Below are 22,688 nucleotides of genomic sequence, written 5' to 3' on the forward strand. Positions count from 1 at the left end.
ACTGGGGGATTCTAGAAGGGAGTAAACTCATTTTTATCTCAAACCATCTTGTAATGTTTGACTTCTGACCATGTGCATATTATACTATAAAGAAAACAAACTCTATCATCTTTGGTCTTTAGGACTTCTTCCTGTGCCTGGTTTACAAGGAAATGGATAAATATTCTTGACAAGACAAATACAGGGCCCTGAACAAAACTTGGAAACCCAGAGATACAGATAAATACAGGTTCTATCTCAACCTAGGTGTGATTCTGCACGCTTTATTCACTTGTTCTCTTGTCCCTAAAAATGGGGACAGTGGCATTGTCTGCCCTTTCAACCCAAGGGCTGAAAAGAAGCAACCAAGTGCTGGTCTGTGGCACCAAGAAAATGGGGTGGGGTTGGGGAAACAGTTACTAGATTCGGACACCACCCTTCAGACAACAGGGCTGGAGTAATGTAATTCTTGGACTCAAAAAGAATATAAATAATACATACCTCTCACTCATATTATCATTGCCTTAAAGCAGTCAGGCTGCTTACTGATACTATTTGTCAACTCATTCATATATTCATCAAAAACTTATCATATCCAATTTACCATGCTCTAGACTTGACAATGAACTACTAGATGTCTCAATCCTCCTAGGGCATGATGCCAGAGAGTACTGGAACCACCCTATTGGGGATATATCATTTTAACCTGTACTTAGAAACAATGGACCCAATTCTCAGTAAAATACCTGTAAACCTAACCTAGCAACATACAAAAAAAGTTATACACATTACCCAGGTGGTATTTATCCCAGGAATACAAGGTTGATATAACAACCAAAAATCAATTAATGTAACATGCCAAACAATAAAATAAAGGACAAAAATCATATGATCATCTCAACAGCGGCAGAAAAAAACCTTTGACAAAATTGAGGCTGGGTGCCAAGGCTCACGCTTGTAATACCAGCACTTTGGGAGGCTGAGGTGGGCAGATCATGAGGTCAAGAGATCAAGACCATCTCGGCCAACATGGTGAAACCCCGTCTCTACTAAAAATTACAAAAATTAGCCAGGCGTGGTGGCATGCGCCTGTGGTAACAGCTACTTGGGAGGCTGAGGCGGAAGAATCGCTTGAACCCAGGAGACAGAGGTTGCAGTGAGCCGAGATTGTGTCACTGCACTCCAGCCTGGCGACAGAGCAAGACTCCATCTCAAAAAAAAAAAAAATGACAAAAGTGAACAATCTATCATGATAAAAACATTGACAAACTAATAATAGAAGAGAACTTTGTGACAAACAGAACTTATGAAGAAACCCATAGCTAATAGCAAACTTAATGGTTAAAAAAAAAAAAAAAAAAGACTTGTTTTTGTTAGAAGAGGAACAAGACAAAAATGCTCATAACTACCCCTTCTATTTAACACTGGACCAAAGGTTCTAGCCTGAACTATTAAATAAGAAAAAATAAAAATAAAAGCAATATAAAATAAAAACTCTAAAATGAGGAATTAAAATGTTGTTTCTTTGCACATGTCTGTATAAATATATCTTGTATATAGTAGGGCCTTGTATACAGAAAATCATAAGGAATCCACTGAAAAACTATTGGGATTGAAAAATTAGTTCAGGCTAGGCACGGTGGCTCACGCCTATAATCCCTGCATTTTGGAAGGCTCGGGTAGGTAGAACTCTTAAAACTCCAACAAAAGTCAAATTATCCAATTAAAATTACACAAAGGATCTGAAGACATTTTTCCAAAAAAGATATACAAATGGCCAATAAGCACATGAAAAGATGCTCAAGGTCATTAGTAATTAGGGAAAAGAAAATCAAAACCATGAGATACAACTTCACACCTACTAAGACGGCTATAATCAAAAAGACAGTAACAAGTGTTGGTAAGGATGTGGAGAAATTGGAACTTTCATAAGCAGCTGGTGTCACTTCTTTAGAAACTGTTTGGCAACACCATAAAAGGTTAAACATAGAACTATCTACCATATAATCTGGCAATTCCACTACTAAATATACTCCTGAGAAGTGAAAACATCACTTTACAACAACTTGTACACAAAGCTCAGAGCAGCATTTTTCATAAATAGCCCAAAGCAGAAATAACCCAAATATCCATCAGCTGATAAATGGATAAATAAAATGTGGTCTATTCATACAGTAGAATGCTATTTGTCAATAAAAAGAAATAAACAACTGATACATGCTACAACATGGATGATCCTTGAAAACATGCTAACTGAAAGAAGCCAGTCACAAAATGACATGTTATATGACTCCGTTGACATGAAATGTTCTCAATAAGCAAATGTATAAAGACAGAAAAGTCGATTTGTGTTTAATTAGGGTAGAGGCCACTGTATGAATGAGGTGAGAATAGAGATTGAGGGTCACACAACACTGTGAATACACTGAAAAACAATGAACTGTACACTTTTCTTATCTTTTTTTTTTTTTTTTTTTTTTTCGAGACAGAGTATCTCTGTTTCACGGGCTGGAGTGCAGCGGCGAGATCTCGGCTCTCCTGGTTCAAGCCATTCTCCTGCCTCAACCTCGAACTGTATACTTCTCATGGTTGAATTTTATAGTATGTGAATTATACGTCCATCAATACAGCTGTTTTTAAAAATAATGGATCTAACTGCATATTTTCAAAAATAATAATTAATGGTCTTCCTAGAACATGGAGAATTAGGTGCAGCCTAAGCTGAAAGGCTCTAGAGAGCCTCAAGACAAAAGGGGGAGAAGCAAGGGAACTTCTAGCCTATAATTAAGATTTTTACAAAAGGCCAAATTGAGCGGTAAGTATGAATAATTAAACTCTGTGCTATTGATTCCTTAGACTTAAACAGATTTTCACCCACTAAGAATTTAAGATGAGCATCATCTTTAATGCTGTAATCCTAAGCAGCTGCTCCAGACTTGAACAACTAGTTGATTGCTAAGATCAAACGGAACAAGGATCTTCACACCATCTGTAAAGCCAGAGTTAAACAGCTAACAAGGAGCGAACAAAATACCTGGAATAGTATAGGGTTTGACAGTCTCAGACGCGTAAAGATACAGGCATGAATATAAAACTCAGAAAACGTTATTTTATTTATTTATTTATTATTTTGGTTTTTATTCAGAATCTGATGGCAAACCTTCAGGGAAATGGGGTAGCTCTAATAGACTTAGAGATACTGGATAACACGAGAAAACTGTTCTGCTTTTACAGTATCACAACTTAAGTCATAACCACCTTAACTGAAAGATAAAAAACCCTCTATGTATGATGTATGGATTGGCCATTTCAATTCATACAAACTTTTAATCCATAAAAACGATGGCCTGCAATTTAAGTATAACACCATATCATACGATGTTTCTCTGAATTATCTTTTATGATCAAGCACAACTTTTTGTTTAAAACATTTTTTACTTAAGTAGATTGCACAGTTTCTCACTTTAATCAGTCATTGTATTTGAAATTATAGCAATCTGGGTTTTTTTTGCTGTACAGGTTAAGAGGCAGAGAGTCTCATTTTAGGATTTTATTTATTTATTGTTATTATTTTTTCCCCCAAGACGGAGTCTTACAGTGTCACCCAGACTGGAGTGCACCCAGAGGTGGCGTGATCTCAGCTCACTGCAACCTCCACCTTCCTGGTTCAAGAGATTCTCCTGCCTCAGCCTCCCGAATAGCTGGGTCTACAGATGCGTGCCACCCCACCCAGCTAATTTTTTATATTTTTAGTAGAGATGAGGTTTCACCATGTTTGCCAGGATGGTCTCTATCTCCTGAGCTTGTGATCCACCCACCTCAGCCTCCCAAAGTGCTGGGATTAAAAGTATGAGCCACCGCACAGGACCCATTTTAGGATTTCATTTGCTTCTTAGAAATCATTTATATAATATTCCTTGATTTTTATTAAGGCAAAATTTGCTTTTCTAATATTTACTCAAATAACATTTTGTGATAAAATAACTAAATTCAGGACAATACTTTCTATATACCTGTTGTATGGAGTACTGATTTAATTCTATCTTTGCTGGCACGCAAATTTAAAAATATAACCCTTTCTTGAAATGAAAAGAAGTCTCGCATCACTTTAAGGTAAGGCAAAGGAAACCAAGACTTACTTGCACAAAATAGTTTACTAAATTTAAAATCCTACTCAACACCTCCCCCTAAAAATCTCTCGAAAAGCTACCAACATGAAGTCTTTTTGATGTTCAGAGCTGTAGCCATGTCGTTAATGGTAAAGGAAGGTATACTGTAATCTTTTTCGGATTCTGATGTCTCTTCTTCGTGGAGGGGTCTTCTGCGGTATTAACAGACATCTCAGCAAAGTTTGTGGTATCTCAGGGAGTGAGGCTGTGCTACCTAAAGAAACCCACTGGGTATAAAGTAGGGAAGGGGATTGGAATGACAGAATGCTATCTAGCTAGACATCCTGAGGCAGATTAAAAAACCTTCCTCTGCGCCTTGTCATTTCCTTTCAGCAAGATCCTGTTGATGTTTGCGCAAGTTAAAAAGTGTATCAAATATCTCAATGAATAACATAAATGGTCCCTTTGAGTTTTATTTATTTTTTAATTGTTGATGGAAAAATATCAAAATAGTACCTTTTAAATTTATTTCCTTACCCAATCACAGGTAATAGCACCAAACAGTTTTTTTTTTTTTTTTTTTTTTTTTTTTTAATCCCTACACTGCTGGGGAAATGCCAGACGTACCTTCCTTCCCTCTTTTTGTTTAAGAAAATCGGAGAGGGGGGACGGGGAGAAACTTTTAAAACATGACATTACAACTCAGACACGTTACACACGTTTCCACAAAACTAACTTTAGTCCTGGAGAACTAAGTTCATGAGATACGTTTCCCTAAATTTTATAACTGCTCTAATATAAACAAAACAAGTTTCATTTGAAACAATCGCGCATTTCGGGGCTAGTTATTAAGTATTCAGCGTTCTGCCAGGTTAAGAAGGCGATCAGGCTTCTACTCCGAATAACAAACCATAAATCAGTTGACAAGCTTGAGAGCATTCAGTCCTAGTCTGTTCGGAAGCCAAGCATAAATACAGAAAAACCTGTTGGCATGTTTCTCTTGCTCTCTAAGTTTCGCGTTTTTAAAAACACAGTAATACACAAATGGCGTTTCCCGTAAGTTTCTGGCTCCGAAATAATTTGGATAAAAACCACAGCGAGGCATCACGCACAGAAAAATGGAGCCTGTGCCTTTAAGGTAAAATAGGCTGGATCCCAAAAGGCATTCCTCTTTCACGACAAAGAGTTTGGCGAGCGCTACCTCTGGGGTTTCTCCGAGGGACTTGGCGGGTCCGAGCGGAACCCGACCAGACGACGAGCCCTGCCTGCCCCGGGGCCCAGCCGCCAGCCCAGCGCCCGCGCGGCAGGAGCGCATCGCGTGCGCCCCGGACTCACCGCTGCCGGGCTGCGGGGACAGCGCGGACACCGAGGTCTGGCCCATGGCTGGAGTCGAGGGGCCAGGTCCAGTGATCACGCGGCCGCTTTGGTCCTTCGATCATGGGTCCGCTCCCAGCCAGAGTTCCAAGCGTTCATGTCCCGGCCTGTGCCCAGCGGCCCGCCGGGTCCCCTCACCTTCTCCCCAGCGCGGGTCTCCCAGCCCGGCCGGCCGTAGCCGGCGCGGCGGATCCTGCCCAGCGGATGCCTGTCATTCCTCTATGCAGATTAGCTGGGGTCAGGGGTCACGGGGGAAGAAGGGGGGTGAGGGCGATAGGGAGGGGAGGAGGGGGAAGCGGGGAGGGGATGGAGGGCGCAGGAGCAGCGAGAGGGGAAGCCCCCGGCGGGCCCTGCGGTACCCGCACACTCTCAGGGTGGAAGGGAGCCCAGGCTTTCAGGCTACTCCTCTGTAACTTAAGAGGTTCAAAGTCAAATGATCCTTAAAGGCTACAAGAAAAGGAATTAAAGTATTTAGTCACGGTACTTAATTTAACAAAATGTGTTTCTTAAAAGTTATTTCCGTCCTTACATTCTATTTGCAGTACTGTGGCACTCTCATGTCCTGTGCCCATTTTTTCCCCTCGTTTTAAAAATTATCTTCCTTTTAACAAATACAATTCCAAAAAACAGCATTAATGGCCTCAATCAGGCTCGACAACAAATCTAAATGATAGGGCTGTGTGTGAGATCAATATACTCTTCACTGCCTGCCACCTAAAGCTCTCCCTTATTTCAAAATAATTACTGTGAAATAAAGTCTTTAAAATATACCAACGGGGTAAACAACGATAACAGCCTTGAAAGTTGAACGAAACCCTACTATAATATCCTGTTCAATCTCAATCTTCTTAAAAATATGAATACAAATAGTCTTCATATTTACAATTAATGATTAATTACTATGAGTAATCTACATGCCATATATATATATATATATATCATGTATATATAAATATATAGGGAGACAGTATATGCAACATCTACATATGGTGCATTAGACTGGATGGTGGTTACTGGATGCATTCATTTTACGAAAATTCATTGAGATGTCTACAGTGACATGTGCAGTTTGCTGAATGTATATATTTCATTAAAAAGTAAAAAATAACAGAAAGTGCAATCTTTTTAGGTCATCTACCACAGCTTTCGTTTTTTAGTTTATCTGAGACAACTCTGAACTAACATGAAAATCATTTTTTAAAAAAATTTTTATTGTTAAGATTGTGCAGAGCCTTGTTAGATTTTTTTTTTGAAAGACACTTACTGGTCTGTTTTGCTATAGTTAAATAAGTTGCCCTATTTTTTTTTTCACACTCAAATAGCCCACTCACCCTTGTGGGGAAGATCGTTTCCCTAGAAAGTGTAATTCATTCTCTTCTTCCCTTTGCCTAATTCACTCTTAAGAAACCTGATTTTTTTAAATGAAATTGGGGATTTAACCAAAATGTGAATTCTAATTAGGACAATAAAATTAATCCTAACTACATTTCCTTATAAATACAAAAGTGTGTTTTGGAAACACATCCCACCTGGGGAGCTAAGCAATAAGAGTAAACAATTATAATTGCTGGCTCTTGCAGCTCTTTGCTTTGAGTTGCCATTAGAAAAAAAAAAAAAGCAAGCAAAAATGGTTAAAGGTAAGTTAAGAGGGAGAATGTCTCACTCTTCCTTTTGACAGAGCCGATCTGATAAAGGTAGGCTACGAATCAGAGGAAGTATGAAGTAAATTTTGCTCTTTCAAAATATGTAACTATCATAATTTTTACATACTGATAAAAGTTAAACTTTGAATTGCTATCATTTCTTTTCCTTGAGAAATGACACTATATTTCTATTTCTTCTATAAATGCTTATTTCAAGATTAAGGAGGTGAACTATAGTTCCAGTTTTTCAGGATTTGCTTAATATAGCTATATTTACCTTATTCAAGATGTTTCAGATTTGCTAGTTAATATAATCTTCAGCCTCATCTGGGATTCCTATAATACCCCGAACAGGTTGCACAATTTTCTCTGAAACTCTTCCAGTTCCATTACATTCTCCTTGAAGCATGTTAACCGAAACGGCAGGAAGTGCGCACTAAGGTTTCTTTCTAAGAGTGGGACAGTTCTTGGTTTCCAGAGCTTCTGATGGAACTTGTGTTGCAGTGGCCTTTTTGTCACAGCTAGCAAGTTATACTAATGAACACAGAAAAAGTCTACAGAAATCTCTAAATTTCATCTCTACATTGCAACGCAAAGATTAGAATTTATCATTTAACAACAGTATTTTAAGATAATTTCCCCCCGAATTGCCTTACTCCTGCCTTATTAGAATGCATAAAGTTTTATTAAGAGTTTTGGGTGTTAATCCCATGGGTTTATAATTTAACTCTGGAAACATTTAATGTCATCTGAAAATTATGGATATCTCTTTGTATACTACCTCTCACTAGGGAATTTATTAAAATGCTAAACAAGATTAGTGCCAACAGCTAACTCTGAGGAAGCTATCTATTTATAATTCTTCAGCATTTATCCCATTGGTCCCACTCTTCGTTCTCTATTTCTAAACCAATCTCTTATCCCGTGATATTCTGGTAAATGCTTATCTGGTTTGGGCTGGGGGTGAGGAGGCAAGAGGTGTCCTCAGAATGCTTTGTTTACTGTGATGTAAATACTCCTACAATGACCTATTCTATAGGCCTCCAACCAGCTAGCAAGACTGATATCAAACAGCTTGCAACATTCCTTGAAATTTAACAGTTTGGCCCAGAAGTTTGTGTGAACTGCCTTCAGCCCGCCACTATTCTCTGTTATAATAACGCTGCGGTAAATCGTACTATGGCCGAGTTTGAGGAATAGCTTCTACCGAGCCTTCCTAAAAATATAGATGAATGGCATTTACTGATTTTTTTCCACAGAACATTCTAAATATTTTTCAACCTCTAAAAGAACTACTGTGCTTTATTCATTTATTTCCAGAAAGAAATTAAAGTAAGTGAATTAGTGATATAGAATTTCCCCTTCTGAAAGCCAGTGTGCCTTTACGACAAAGAAGTTGTACTTAGGTTTTCAAGCATTCTACCGTATCACACAGACTTCACTGACTTGTGTGATGTGGGAAGTCTAGACTCACCCATCTGGGGTACCCAAAGTGACACTTGTGCTATTCCTGAATGGAAGCCACTGTATCTATTAGATAAAAGTGAAAGCAGACAGAAGCCTAAATGCTGGCAATCTGGACCACCATTTGTGGGAAAGTCCTTTACCACTAGGTCAAAGTCCAAATGGCAGACATGCAATTTGGTTGCTTTAGAGAAGAGAGTTTACAATTACTACAGTCACCACTACCAAATCCTATAACTTAGGTCACTGCCAGATTTTTGTAGGCAGCCAAATCAAGCTTGGAGCAGGAAGAAGAGGGAACCTTCCTCTCTCAGAACACGAACGCCATGAATACTAATCCTGGAGGTCTCTGCCTTGTCCAGATGCTGCCAGCTGTGTGAGGACCCATTTTGAGATACCAGTAGTTAGAGGTAGAGGAATTATGGTGGAAGGGAAGGGGTAGGCAGAGTCCCAAGAGATGAGATGATTGATCAGAACAGCAGCGACCCGGGAGGCAACAGTGGTGGATAGTGGCCATATACAAGTAGATGAAGATTACATTAACTGGCACCCTTATTTCTGGATTTGGCCATAAATATCCTGAAAATCAGTGACATTCTCTGGCTAATGGGAATTTTAGCCACAGAAAAATTATTTCTCAATGGAAAGGAAATGACTTAAAACTTAGCAGTTTTCCTAATAGGATACTAAAAACTGATATATAAAAGTTGTTTTAAGTATTCAGGTAGTTTTTACTAGAATGTCTTATGGGTTTTTAAAACTTTGTGTTTCTTCAAAACTTGGCTACATTTTGTAAGAGGCAACTTACTTAGAAAAATATAAAAAGCAAATGGAAGGTTTACTGGATATTATAAATTCAGTGGAAACTCTGGATGTGTAACTAATGTTTACTTTGTAAAATGTCACTCTACAGAAGTCGCAGCTAAATGGCTACTATAACTTAGATTTTAACAATTCTGAGAGATGCTGGTTTTAACATGAGAATATGAACAGAAAAACAGAAAACTTTTGTTCAGGAAAGAATTATAACTTTGCATATTCTGGTTATATTAAGCATCAGTAGAAGAGAAGACCACATTCCACAAGTATTAGAACAGGAAACAAACCCGAAAGACAGGCTTTTCTTTCCTATTGTTCTCATATTTTCATGTGATTTATTTCCTGAGTTTTCCTTCTTCTGCTTGCTCAAGCTAAAAGGATTAACAAAATACCTTGCCTCTGCCTCACCCTGTGTGAGTCTCTGCAGAGGCGGGGTGTGGCTCACGTGTGCTTACTTAGTGAGTGAGCGCCACAGTTGGAAGATTTATGCTGGAAAATAAAGACCTCAAGGGGTGGTGCTGGAATTTCCTTTTCCAAAGACATTCTCCTACCCTGGGAGGAAAAGTGTCTGTAATTTTGCTCTAGTTCATTTCATAAGCAAACCAAAGTACTCATCCATAGTATTAACACTCTGGTAACGGCTATAAAACGAATAATATTTAATTTATTGACCAGGATCTAAAAAGAACAGTCTTTAAAGACATCTGTAATGATGACTGCCCAACTTACACAAAATAATTGCTTCGAGTAAGGTCCAAATCCTTGTTTTATTAACCATCACATCCATCTCTAGAAACTAATAAAATCTGCCTGGCAATTAGAGGGTCCCCAATACATAGATGATAAATTTAAAATAAGTATTTATGTTATCTCCTCAATGATAACATCTTCCAAGTATGGACAAAAGAAAACATGGGAACACATGTAAAATCTTGGTAATAGTATAGTATTTTGACTCCATAGCAAGAGAATATCAAGTCTGTTGGTGACTGTAAATTTTCTTTTATATGCCACTCTGAAATAATCATCTAGTCATTCAACTAAAATTGACTGAGGACCTCCCATGGGCATGGTGCCTCTAGCACCTGGGCCTGAGGATAAGTGAGGTATGGGCCCTTCTATGGTGGAGTTCATGGTACGGGTACGGTGGAGTAGGGGTGCTGCAGTCTACAAGCAAATGATCCTAACAGTGGAGGAATCGAAGTTGGTTCCTCTGGCCCGGAACGGTGGCTCACACCTGTAATCCCAGCACTTTGGGAGGCCAAAGGAGGCGGATCACCTGAGGTCAGGTGTTCGAGACCAGCCTGCCCAACATGGTGAAACCCTGTCTCTACTAAAAATACAAAAATTAGCTGGCATTGGTGGTACACATCTGTAATCCCCATTACTTGGCAGACAGGCAGGAGAATCACTTGAAGCAGGGAGGCGGAGGTTGCAGTGGGCCAAGATTGCACCATTGCACTCCAGCCTGGGCAACAGAGTGAGACTCCATCTCAAAAAATAAAAATAAAAATAAAAAATAATAATAATAAAAAAATAAGTTTGCTCTTCTAAGTGCTAGGGATGCCCAGTAGGCTGGTACAGAGAAGGCTCTGAATTTTAGCAAATTACTAAATCCGTATTTTTGCCATACAGAGTTGCTTATTCATTCTGAAGGTGCTCCAAGATTATGAAGTACTTCCTGAATTAAAGAAAGATTAAATTTTAGTAGTATATGGTCAGAATTAACTGTATTTGTTTATTGCTTGCAGCTCTTTGTTTATTTAATTTTTTGAGACAGGGTCTTGCTCTGTGGCCCAGGCTGGAGTGCAGTGGTGCATTGCTCACCATAGCCTTGAACTGCTGGGCTCAAGCAATCCTCCCACCCCAGCCTCCCAAGTAACTGGGACTATAGGTGCCTGCCACCATGCCCAGCTAATTATTATTATTATTTTGTTGTTGTTGTAGAGATGGGGTCTCACTATATTGCCCAGGCTTGCTTGCAGCTTTTTGAAGAATAAGTTATGGACCCTCAAATGTATTCGTTTCAAGCAAGCAGTTCAATAAATTTTAATAAACATGCAGTGCAACCACCACCACAATCATGTTTCAGAAAACTTTGAGAACCCTTAGGTATTCCATCATGTCCTTCTGCAATTAATTCCCGTTTTACACCCCTGTACCATGCCTGGCATTGGGCAACTGCCGACCTGCTTTCCACATCTATAGTTTTGATTTTTCTAAAACTTCATATAAATGGAATGATATTATATACAGTTGATTTTAATCTGGCTTGTTTTATGTAACGCTTTTGATATTCATCCAAGTTGCTCTGCATATCTGTATTTTGTTCCTTTTAGTTGAAGGTTGCCTTTCATTGTATGACTATACAAAAGTTTGTTTATTTACCGGTTAATGAGCATTTGGGATGTAACTATTTCACTGTATTCCTACCCTACGAAAATACATTGGAACTATATTGTGTTACATATATGCTAGTTCTATATTAATAATAATCTATTTATTGGTTCATCAGTCACTCAACAAACATTTATTATGCATCTTCTTTGTACCAGTCTCTGTTCTAGGTACTTAGGAGATAGAATTATGCAAAATACAAAAACATCTGCACTCGTAGAGCTTCCATTCTAATGTAATGACAGAAAATAAGCAGTAAATATAATAAACCAGTAAACTTTGTAACAATTTAGAAGATGAAAAGTGCTATGAAATACAGAAGAGTAAAAGAGATTGGACTGGTGTGTGATGGTCACAGTAGTCCTCACTGAGGAGATAATGTTTAAGCAAAAACACGAAGGAGGTAATGGAGTTAACCATATGGCTATCTGGGGTAGAAGTTTTCCAAGAAGAAAGACCAGTTAATATAAAGACAGGAGGATGGCATGTATTTGAGGAACCCAAGGGCAATGGTGTGCTTGGAGTATATAGAATAAGAGAGGTAAAGCTAAAGAGAAGGGGATTGAAACCATGTAGGACCTTGCAGTTGACTATAATAACTTTGGCCTTCTTCTCCAAAGGATCACAACTCCTCGCCGGCAAAGGAACAAAACTGGACAGAGAATAAGTTTGACAAATTGACAGAAGTAGACTTCAGAAGGTGGGTAATAACAAACTCCTCCAAGCTACAGGAGCATGTTCTAACCCAATGCAAAGAAGCTAAGAACCTTGAAAAGGTTAGAGGAATTGCTAACTAGAATAACCTGTTTGGAGAAGAACATAAATGACCTGATGGAGCTGAGAAACACAGCACAAGAACTTCGTGAAGCATACACAAGTATCAATAGCCAAATCAATCAAGTGGAAGAAAGGATATCAGAGATTGTAGATCAACTTAATGAAATAAAGCATAAAGACAAGATTAGAGAAAAAAGAATGAACAAAGCCTCCAAGAAATATGGGACTATGTGAAAAAACCAAATCTACATTTGATCGGTGTACCTGAAAGTGATGGGGAGAGTGAAACCAAGTTGGAAAACACTATAGGATACTATCCAGGAGAACTTCCCCAACCTAGGAAGACAGGCCAACATTCAAATTCAGGAAATACAGAGAACACCAAAAAGACCCTCCTCAAGATAGGCAACCCCAAGATCCATAATCATTATACTCACCAAGGTTGAAATGAAGGAAAAAATGCTAAGGGCAGCCAGAGAGAAAGCTCAGGTTACCCACAAAGTGAAGCCCATCAGAATAACAGTGGATCTCTCTGCAGAAACTCTATAAGCCAGAAGAGAGTGGGGGCCAATATTCAACATTCTTAAAGAAAAAAATTTCAACCCAGAATTTCATATCCAGCCAAACTAAGCTCCATGAGTGAAGGAGAAATAAAATCGTTTAGAGACAAGCAAATGCTGAAAGGTTTTGTCACCACCAGGCCCGCCTTACAAGAGTTCCTGAAGGAAGCATTAAATATGGAAAGGAAAACCTAGTATCAGCCACTGCAAAAACATACCAAATTGTAAACACAGACACTATTAAGAAACTGCATCAACTAATGGGCAAAATAACAAGCTAGCATCATAATACATCATCAAATTCACACATAACAATATTAACCTTAAATGTAAATGAGCTAAATGCCCCAATTAAAAGATACAGACTGGAAAATTGGACAGAGTCAAGACCCATCAGTGTGCTGTATTCAGGAGACCCATCTCACATGCAAAGACACACATACGCTCAAAATAAAGGGATGCAGGAATATTTACCAAGCAAATGGGAAGCAAAAAAAGCAGGGGTTGCAATCTTAGTTTCTGATGAAACAGACTTTAAACCAACAAAGATCAAAAAAGACAAAGAATGGCATTACATAATGGTAAAGGGATCAATGCAACAAGAAGAGCTAACTATCCTAAATATAGACGCACCCAATAGGAGCCCCCAGATTCATAAAGCAAGTTCTTAGAGACATACAAAGAGACTTAGACTCCCACACAATACTAGTGGGAGACTTTAACACCACACTGTCAATATTAGACAGATCAATGAGACAGAAAATGAACAAGGATATTCAGGACTTGAACTCAGCTCTGGACCAAGTGGACCTAATAGACATCTACAGAACTCTCCACCACAAATCAACAGAATATACATTATTCTCAGCACCACATTGCACTTATACTAGAATTGATTACATAATTGAAAGTAAAACACTCCTCAGCAAATGCAAAAGAATAGAAATAATAACAAATATCCTCTCAGACCACGGTGCAATAAAATAGAACTCAGGATTAAGAAACTCACTCAAAACCACACAACTACACGGAAACTGAACAACCTGCTCCTAAATGATTACTAGAGTAAATAACTAAATTAAGGCAGAAATAAATAAGTTTGAAACTAATGAGAACAAAGATACAACATACCAGAAACTCTGGGACACAGCTAAAGCAGTATTTAAAGGAAAACTTATAGTACTAAATGCCCACAGGAGAAAGTGGGAAAGATCTAAAATCAACACCCTAACATCACAATTAAAAGAACTAGAGAAGCAAGAGCAAAAAAAAAAAAAAAAAAAAAAAAAAATTCAAAAGCTAGCAGAAGACAAGAAATAACTAAGATCAGAGCAGAACTGAAGGAGATAGAGACACAAAAAACCCTTCAAAAACATCAATGAATCAAGGAGCTGGGTTTTTTTTTTTTTTTTGAAAAGATTAATAAAATAGATAGCCAGACTAATAAAGAAGAAAAGAGAGAAGAATCAAATACACAATAAAAAAATCATACAGGGGCTATCACCACAAATCCCACAGAAAAACAAACTACCATCAGAGAATACTATAAACATCTCTATGCAAATAAACAAGAAAATCAGAAGAAATAGATAAATTCCTGGATATATACACCCTCCCAAGACTAAACCAAAAAAAAGTTGAATCCCTGAATAGACCAATAACAAGTCTGAAATTGAGGCAGCAATTAATAGGCTACCAACCAAAAAAAGCCCAGGAGCAGATGAATTCACAGTCAGATTCTACAAGAGGTACAAAGAGGAGATGGTACCATTTTTACTGAAGCTATTCCAAACAGTAGAAAAAGAAAGACTTCTCCCTAACTCATTTTATGAGACCAGCATCATCCTTATACCAAAACCTGGCAGCAACACACACGAAAAAAGAAAATTTCAAGCCAATAACCCTGATGAACATTGATGTGAAAATCCTCAATAAAATACTGGCAAATCAAATCCAGCAGCACATAAAAAAGCTTATTCACCATGATCAAGTTGGCTTTATTCCTGGGATGCAAGGCTGGTTCAACATAAGCAAATCAATAAATGTAATCCACCACATAACAGAACGAATGACAAAAACCCCACAAGTATCTCAATAGATGCAGAAAAGGCCTTCAATAAAATTCAACACCTCTTTATGCTAAAAACTCTCAATAAACTAGGTATTGAGGGAACATATCTCAAAATAATAAGAGCTATTTATGATAAACCCACAGCAGATATCATACTGAATGGGCAAAAGCTGAAAGCATTCCCTTTGAAAACCAGCACAAGACAAGCATGCCCTCTCTCACCACTCCTATTCAAAACAGTATTGTAAGTTCTGGCCAGGGCAATCAGGCTAGAGAAAGAAATAAAGGGTATTCAGACAGGAAGAGAGGAAGTCAAATTGTCTGTGTTTGCAGCTGACATTATTGTGTATTTAGAAAACCTCAACATCTCAGACTAAAATCTCCTTAAGCTGATAAGCAATTTCAGCAAAGTCTCAGGATACAAAATCAATGTGCAAAAGATCACAAGCCTTCCTATACACCAAATCATGAGTGAACTCCCATTCACAATTGCTACAAAGAGAATAAAATACCTAGGAATACAACTAACAAGGGATGTGAAGGACCTCTTCAAGGAGAACTACAAACCACTCTTCAAGTAAATAAGATAGGACGCAAACAAATGGAAAAACATTCCATGCTTATGGATAGGAAGAATCAATATCGTGAAAATGGCCATACTGCCCAAAGTAATGTATAGATTCAATGCTATTCCCATCAAGCTACCATTGACTTTCTTCACAGAATTAGAAAAACTACTTTAAATTTCATACAGAATGAAAAAAGAGCCCGTATAGCTAAGACAATCCTAAGCAAAAAGAACAAAGCTGGAGGCATCACACTACCTGACTTTATACTACAAGACTACAGTAACCAAACAGCATGGTACTGGTACCAGAACAGATATACAGACCAGTGTAACAGAACAGAGACCTCAAAATAACACCACACATCTCACATCTGCAACCATCTGATCTTTGACAAACCTCACAAAAACAGGCAGTGGGAAAAGGACTCCCTATTTAACAAATGGTGTTGGGAAAAGCCATATACAAATTGAAACTGAACCCTTTCTTACACTTTATTAACCAAAATTAACTCCAAATGGATTGAAGACTTAAACATAAGACCTAAAACAATAAAAACCCTAGAAGAAAACCTAGACAATACCATTCAGGACACAGGCATAGGCAAAGATTTCATGACTAAGTCACCAAAAGCCATGACAACAAAAGCCAAAACTGACAAATGGGATCTAATTAAACTGAATAGCTTCTGCACAGAGTGAACAGGCAACCTATAGAATGGGAAAAAATTTTTGCAATCTATCCATCTGACAACGGCCTGATATCCAGAATCTACAAAAATGTTAAACAAATTTCAAAAAAAAAAAAAAAAAAGAAGAAAGAAAGAAAGAAAGAAAAGGAAACTCCACCAAAAAGTGGGCAAAGGGCATGAACAGACACTTCTTAAAAGAACACATTTATGCAGCCAACACACATATGAAAAAAAGTTCATCATTGGTCATTAGAGAAATGCCAATCAAAACCACAATTAGATACCATGTCACACCAGTTAGAATGGTGATCACTAAAATGTCAGGAAACAACAGATGCTGGAGAGGATGTGGAAAAATAGGCAGACTTTTACACTGTTGGTGGGAGTTTAAATTAGTTCAGCCATTGTGGAGGATAGTGTGGTGATTTCTCAAGGATGTAGAACCAGAAATACCATTTGACCCAGAAACCCCATTACGGGGTATATATCCAAAGGATTATAAATCATTCCACTATAAAGACACGTGCACATGTATGTTTATTGCAGCACTGTTCACAATAGCAAAGATTTGGAACTAATCCAAATCCCCATGAATGATAGACTGGATAAAGAAAATGTGGCACATATACACCATCAAATTCTATGCAGCTATAAAAAAGGATGAGTTCATGTCCTTTGCAGGGACATGGATGAAGCTGGAAACCATCATTCTCAGCAAACTAACACAGGAACAGAAAACCGAACACCACATGTTCTCACTTATAAGTGGGAGTTGAACAATGAGAATACATGGACACAGGGAGGGGAACATCACACACCAGGGCCTGTTGGAGGGTAGGGTGTAGGGGACGGAAAGCATTAGGAGAAATACCTAATGTAGATGATGGGTTGATGGGTGCAGCAAACCACCATGGTTTGTATACCTATGTAACAAACCTTCATGTTCTGCACATGTATCCCAGAACTGTAAATAATAATAAAATAAAAATAAAGACTTTGGTTTTTACTATGAATGAGATAAGGATGCAATGACAGTTTCAAACAAAGTAATGACATGATCTGACTTATGTTTTAAAACTGCTGTGGCTTCTGAGTTGAGAACAGAGGAGACAAGATTAGAAGCAGAGAGACCAGGAGAGACTACAGAAAGAATCCAGACTAGAAATGATAGTGGCTTAGATCAGGTTGGCAGCAGTGGATAATGAAATGTACCTGGATTCTGGACTCATTTTGATGATAAAAGCAATATTCCTTATGGGTTGAATGTGGGGTGTGGGAGACAAAATGAAGACTTCAAAATTTTTTTCTGAACAATTGAAAAGATCAAATTGCCATTACTTAAAACTAGCACAACAGTGAGTGGAGTGGATTTGGAATAGAAAATTAGAAGTTCAGTTTTGAGATGTCTGTTAGGCTTCCAAGTGGAGAATGAAAACAATCCATGTGTCACGAAAGGAAAGAACAAATCGATCTATACCCAAACACATTCTAATGATATTGAGCAACAGAAATATCGAGAAAATTTAGGAAGCAATAGGCAGGAAAGGCAAATGCCACTTTAAGAAATCATCATAAATCCACGTCAATGATAGAATTTTTTTTTTTTTTTTTTTTATTGCATTTTAGGTTTTGGGGTACATGTGATGAACATGCAAGATTGTTGCATAGGTACACACATGGCAGTGTGCTTTGCTGCCTTCCGTCCCCTCACCTGTATCTGTCATTTCTCCCCATGCTATCTCTTCCCACCTCCCCACCCCCCGCCCCTCCCCCATTTCCCCCCAACAGACCCCAGTGTGTAGTGCTCCCCTCCCTGTGTCCATGTGTTCTCATTGTTCAACACCCGCCTATGAGCGAGAATATACGGTGTTTGATTTTCTGCTCTTGTGTCAGTTTGCTGAGAATGATGGTTTCCAGGTTCATCCATGTCCCTATAAAGGACGTGAACTCATCGTTTTTGATGGCTGCATAATATTCCATGGTGTATATGTACCACATTTTCCCTATCCAGTCTATCATCGTTGGGCATTTGGGTTGGTTCCAGGTCTTTGCTATTGTAAACAGTGCTGCAATGAACATTCGTGTGCACATGTCCTTGTAGTAGAATGATTTATAATCCTTTGGATATATACCCAGTAATGGGATTGCTGGGTCAAATGGGATTTCTATTTTTAGGTGCTTGAGGAATCGCCACACTGTCTTCCACAATGGTTGAATTAATTTACATTCCCACCAACAGTGTAAAAGTGTTCCTATTTCTCCACATCCTCTCCAGCATCTGTTGTTTCCCGATTTTTTAATGATCGCCATTCTAACTGGTGTGAGATGGTATCTCAATGTGGTTTTGATTTGCATTTCTCTGATGACCAGTGATGATGAGCATTTTTTCATATGTTTGTTGGCCTCCTGTATGTCTTCTTTTGTAAAGTATCTGTTCATATCCTTTGCCCATTTTTGAATGGGCTTGTTTGTTTTTTTCTTGTAGATCTGCTTTAGTTCTTTGTAAATTCTGGATATCAGCCCCTTGTCAGATGGGTAGACTGCAAAAATTTTTTCCCATTCTGTTGGTTGCCAATTCACTCTACTGACTGTTTCTTTTGCCGTGCAGAAGCTGTGGAGTTTGATTAGGTCCCATTTGTCTATTTTGGCTTTTGTTGCCATTGCTTTTGGCGTTTTGGTCATGAAGTCCTTGCCTACACCTATGTCCTGAATGGTTTTGCCTAGATTTTCTTCTAAGGTTTTTATGGTATTAGGTCTGATGTTTAAGTCTTTAATCCATCTGGAGTTAATTTTGGTGTAAGGTGTCAGGAAGGGGTCCTGTTTCTGCTTTCTGCACATGGCTAGCCAGTTTTCCCAACACCATTTATTAAACAGGGAGTCCTTTCCCCATTGCTTGTTTTTGTCAGGTTTGTCGAAGATCAGATGGTTGTGGGTATGTTGTATTTCCTGTGAGGCCTCATTGGTCTATATCTCTGTTTTGGTACCAGTACCATGCTGTTTTGATTACTGTAGCCTTGTAGTATAGTTTGAAGTCCGGTAGTGTGATGCCTCCCGCTTTGTTCTTTTTGCTTAGAATTGACTTGGCTATGCGGGCTCTCTTTTGGTTCCATATGAAGTTTAAGGTGTTTTTTTCCAGTTCTGTGAAGAAGGTCATTGGTAGCTTGATGGGAATAGCATTGAATCTGTAAATTACTTTGGGCAGTATGGCCATTTTCACGATGTTGATTCTTCCTAACCATGAACATGGAATGTTTCTCCATCTGTTTGTATCCTCTCTTATTTCGTTGAGCAATGGCTTGTAGTTCTCCTTGAAGAGGTCCTTTACGTTCCTTGTTAGTTGTATTCCTAGGTACTTTATTCTCTTTGTAGCAATTGTGAATGGCAGTTCGTTCTTGATTTGGCTCTCTTGAAGTCTATTACTGGTGTATAGGAATGCTTGTGATTTTTGCACGTTGATTTTGTATCCTGAGACTTTGCTGAAGTTGTTTATCAGTTTCAGGAGATTTTGGGCTGAGATGATGGGGTCTTCCAGATATACAATCATGTCATCTGCAAATAGAGACAATTTGATTTCCTCCTTTCCAATTTGGATACCCTTTATTTCTTTTTCTTGCCTGATTGCTCTGGCTAGAACTTTCAGTACTATATTGAATAGGAGTGGTGAGAGAGGGCATCCTTGTCTAGTGCCAGATTTCAAAGGGAATGCTTCCAATTTTTGCCCATTCAGTATGATATTGGCTGTTGGTTTGTCGTAAATAGCTTTTATTGTTTTGAGATACGTTCCGTCAATACCTAGTTTATTGAGGGTTTTTAGCATAAAGGGTTGTTGAATTTTGTCAAAAGCCTTCTCTGCATCAATCGAGATAATCATGTGGTTTTTGTCTTTGGTTCTGTTTATGTGGTGAATTACGTTTATGGACTTGCGTATGTTGAACCAGCCTTGCATCCCCGGGATGAATCCTACTTGATCATGGTGGATGAGCTTTTTGATATGCTGTTGCAATCGGTTTGCCAGTATTTTATTGAAGATTTTTGCATCTATGTTCATCATGGATATTGGCCTGAAATTTTCTTTTCTTGTTGAGTCTCTGCCGGGTTTTGGTATCAGGATGATGTTTGTCTCGTAAAATGATTTGGGAAGGATTCCCTCTTTTTGGATTGTCTGGAATAGTTTCAGAAGGAATGGTATCAGCTCCTCCTTGTATGTCTGGTAGAATTCAGCTGTGAACCCATCTGGACCTGGGCTTTTTTTGGGTGGTAGGCTCTTTATTGCTGCCTCAACTTCAGACCATGTTATTGGTCTATTCAGGGTTTCGGCTTCTTCCAGGTTTAGGCTTGGGAGGTTGCAGGTGTCCAGGAATTTATCCATTTCTTCCAGGTTTACTAGTTTATGTGCATAGAGTTGTTTGTAATAATCTCTGATGATGGTTTGGATTTCTGTGGAATCTGTGGTGATATCCCCTTTATCGTTTTTTATTGCATCAATTTGGTTATTCTCTCTTTTCTTTTTTATTAATCTGGCTAGTGGTCTGTCTATTTTGTTGATCTTTTCAAAAAACCAGCTCCTGGATTTATTGATTTTTTGAAGAGTTTTTTGTGTCTCTATTTCCTTCAGTTCTTCTCTGATCTTAGTTATTTCCTGTCTTCTGCTAGGTTTTGAGTTTTTTTGATCTTGCTCCTCTAGCTCTTTCAATTTTGATGATAGGGTGTCAATTTTAGATCTCTCCTTTCTTCTCATGTGGGCACTCATTGCTATATATTTTCCTCTAGAGACTGCTTTAAATGTGTCCCAGAGATTCTGGTATGTTGTGTCTTCGTTCTCATTGGTTTCGAAGAACATCTTTATTTCTGCCTTCATTTCATTGTTTATCCAGTCAACATTCAAGAGCAAGTTGTTCAGTTTCCATGAAGCTGTGCGGTTCTGAGTTAGTTTCTGCATTCTGAGTTCTAACTCGATTGCACTGTGGTCTGAGAGACTGTTTGTTATGATTTCTGTTCTTTTGCATTTGCTGAGGAGTGATTTATTGCCAATTATGTGGTCAATTTTAGAGTAGGTGTGATGTGGTGCTGAGAAGAATGTATATTCTGTGGATTTGGGGTGGAGAGTTCTGTAAATGTCTATTAGGTTTGCTCGTTCCAGGTCTGTGTTCAGGTCCTGGATATCCTTGTTGATTTTCTGTCTGGTTGATCTGTCTAATATTGACAATGGGGTGTTAAAGTCTCCCACTATTATTGTGTGGGAGTCTAAGTCTCTTTGTAAGTCGTTAAGAACTTGCCTTATGTATCTGGGTGCTCCTGTATTGGGTGCATATATATTTAGGATCATTAGCTCTTCTTGTTGCAATGATCCTTTTACCATTATGTAATGTCCTTCTTTGTCTCTTTTGATCTTTGTTGCTTTAAAGTCTATTTTATCAGAGATGAGAATTGCAACTCCTGCCTTTTTTTGCTCTCCATTTGCTTGGTAGATCTTCCTCCATCCCTTTATTTTAAGCCTTTGTGTATCCTTGCATGTAAGATGGGTTTCCTGGATACAGCACACTGATGGGTTTTGGCTTTTTATCCAATTTGCCAGTCTGTGTCTTTTGATTGGGGCATTTAGTCCATTGACATTTAGGGATAGTATTGTTATGTGTGAATTTGATGCTGTCATTTTGATGCTACCTGGCTGTTTTGTTGGTTAGTTGATGCAGATTCTTGATTGTGTTGCTGCTTTTTTACCATTTGGTGTGTTTTTGGAGTGGCTGGTACTGGTTGTTCCTTTATATGTGTAGAGCCTCTTTCAGGAGTTCTTGTAGAGCAGGTTTGGTGGTGATGAAATCTCTGAGTGCTTGCTTGTTCACAAAGGATTTTATTTTTCCTTCACTTATGAAGCTGAGTTTGGCTGGATAGGAGATTCTGGGTTGAAAGTTCTTTTCTTTAAGGATGTTGAATATTGGCCCCCAGTCTCTTCTGGCTTGTAGGGTTTCTGCTGAGAGATCTGCTGTGAGTCTAATGGGCTTCCCTTTGTGGGTAACCCGACCTTTCTCTCTGGCTGCCCTTAGCATTTTCTCTTTCATTTCAACCCTGGTGAATCTGACGATTATGTGCCTTGGGGTTGCTCTTCTTGAGGAATATCTCTGTGGTGTTCTCTGTATTTCCTGGATTTGAATATTGGTCTGCCTTGCTAGGTTGGGGAAGTTTTCCTGGATAATATCCTGAAGAGTATTTTCCAGCTTGGATTCATTCTCTTCATCAC

General features: G+C 38.5%; 1 protein-coding gene across 7 annotated transcripts in view; it reads right to left on the reverse strand.

The window, feature by feature from the left end:
* Positions 1-22,688, reverse strand: part of PHACTR2 (phosphatase and actin regulator 2) — a 302,003-nt gene that overhangs the window by 140,962 nt on the left and 138,353 nt on the right. Inside the window, exon 1 of one of the 7 annotated variants that reach the window (XM_074397357.1) lies at positions 5,424-5,681. The exons of 5 other annotated variants lie outside the window; for them this stretch is intronic. In XM_074397357.1, coding sequence (XP_074253458.1) covers positions 5,424-5,469 — 46 coding nt within the window. In that variant the 5' untranslated portion in view covers positions 5,470-5,681. Of the gene's footprint in view, positions 1-5,423; positions 5,682-22,688 lie in introns of those variants that run through there. One more of the 7 variants, XM_074397355.1, reaches the window with a different exon arrangement.

The sequence above is a fragment of the Saimiri boliviensis genome, chromosome 4 (assembly GCF_048565385.1).
Source record: "Saimiri boliviensis isolate mSaiBol1 chromosome 4, mSaiBol1.pri, whole genome shotgun sequence".
In the NCBI taxonomy this organism is placed as follows: Eukaryota; Metazoa; Chordata; class Mammalia; order Primates; family Cebidae; genus Saimiri; species Saimiri boliviensis.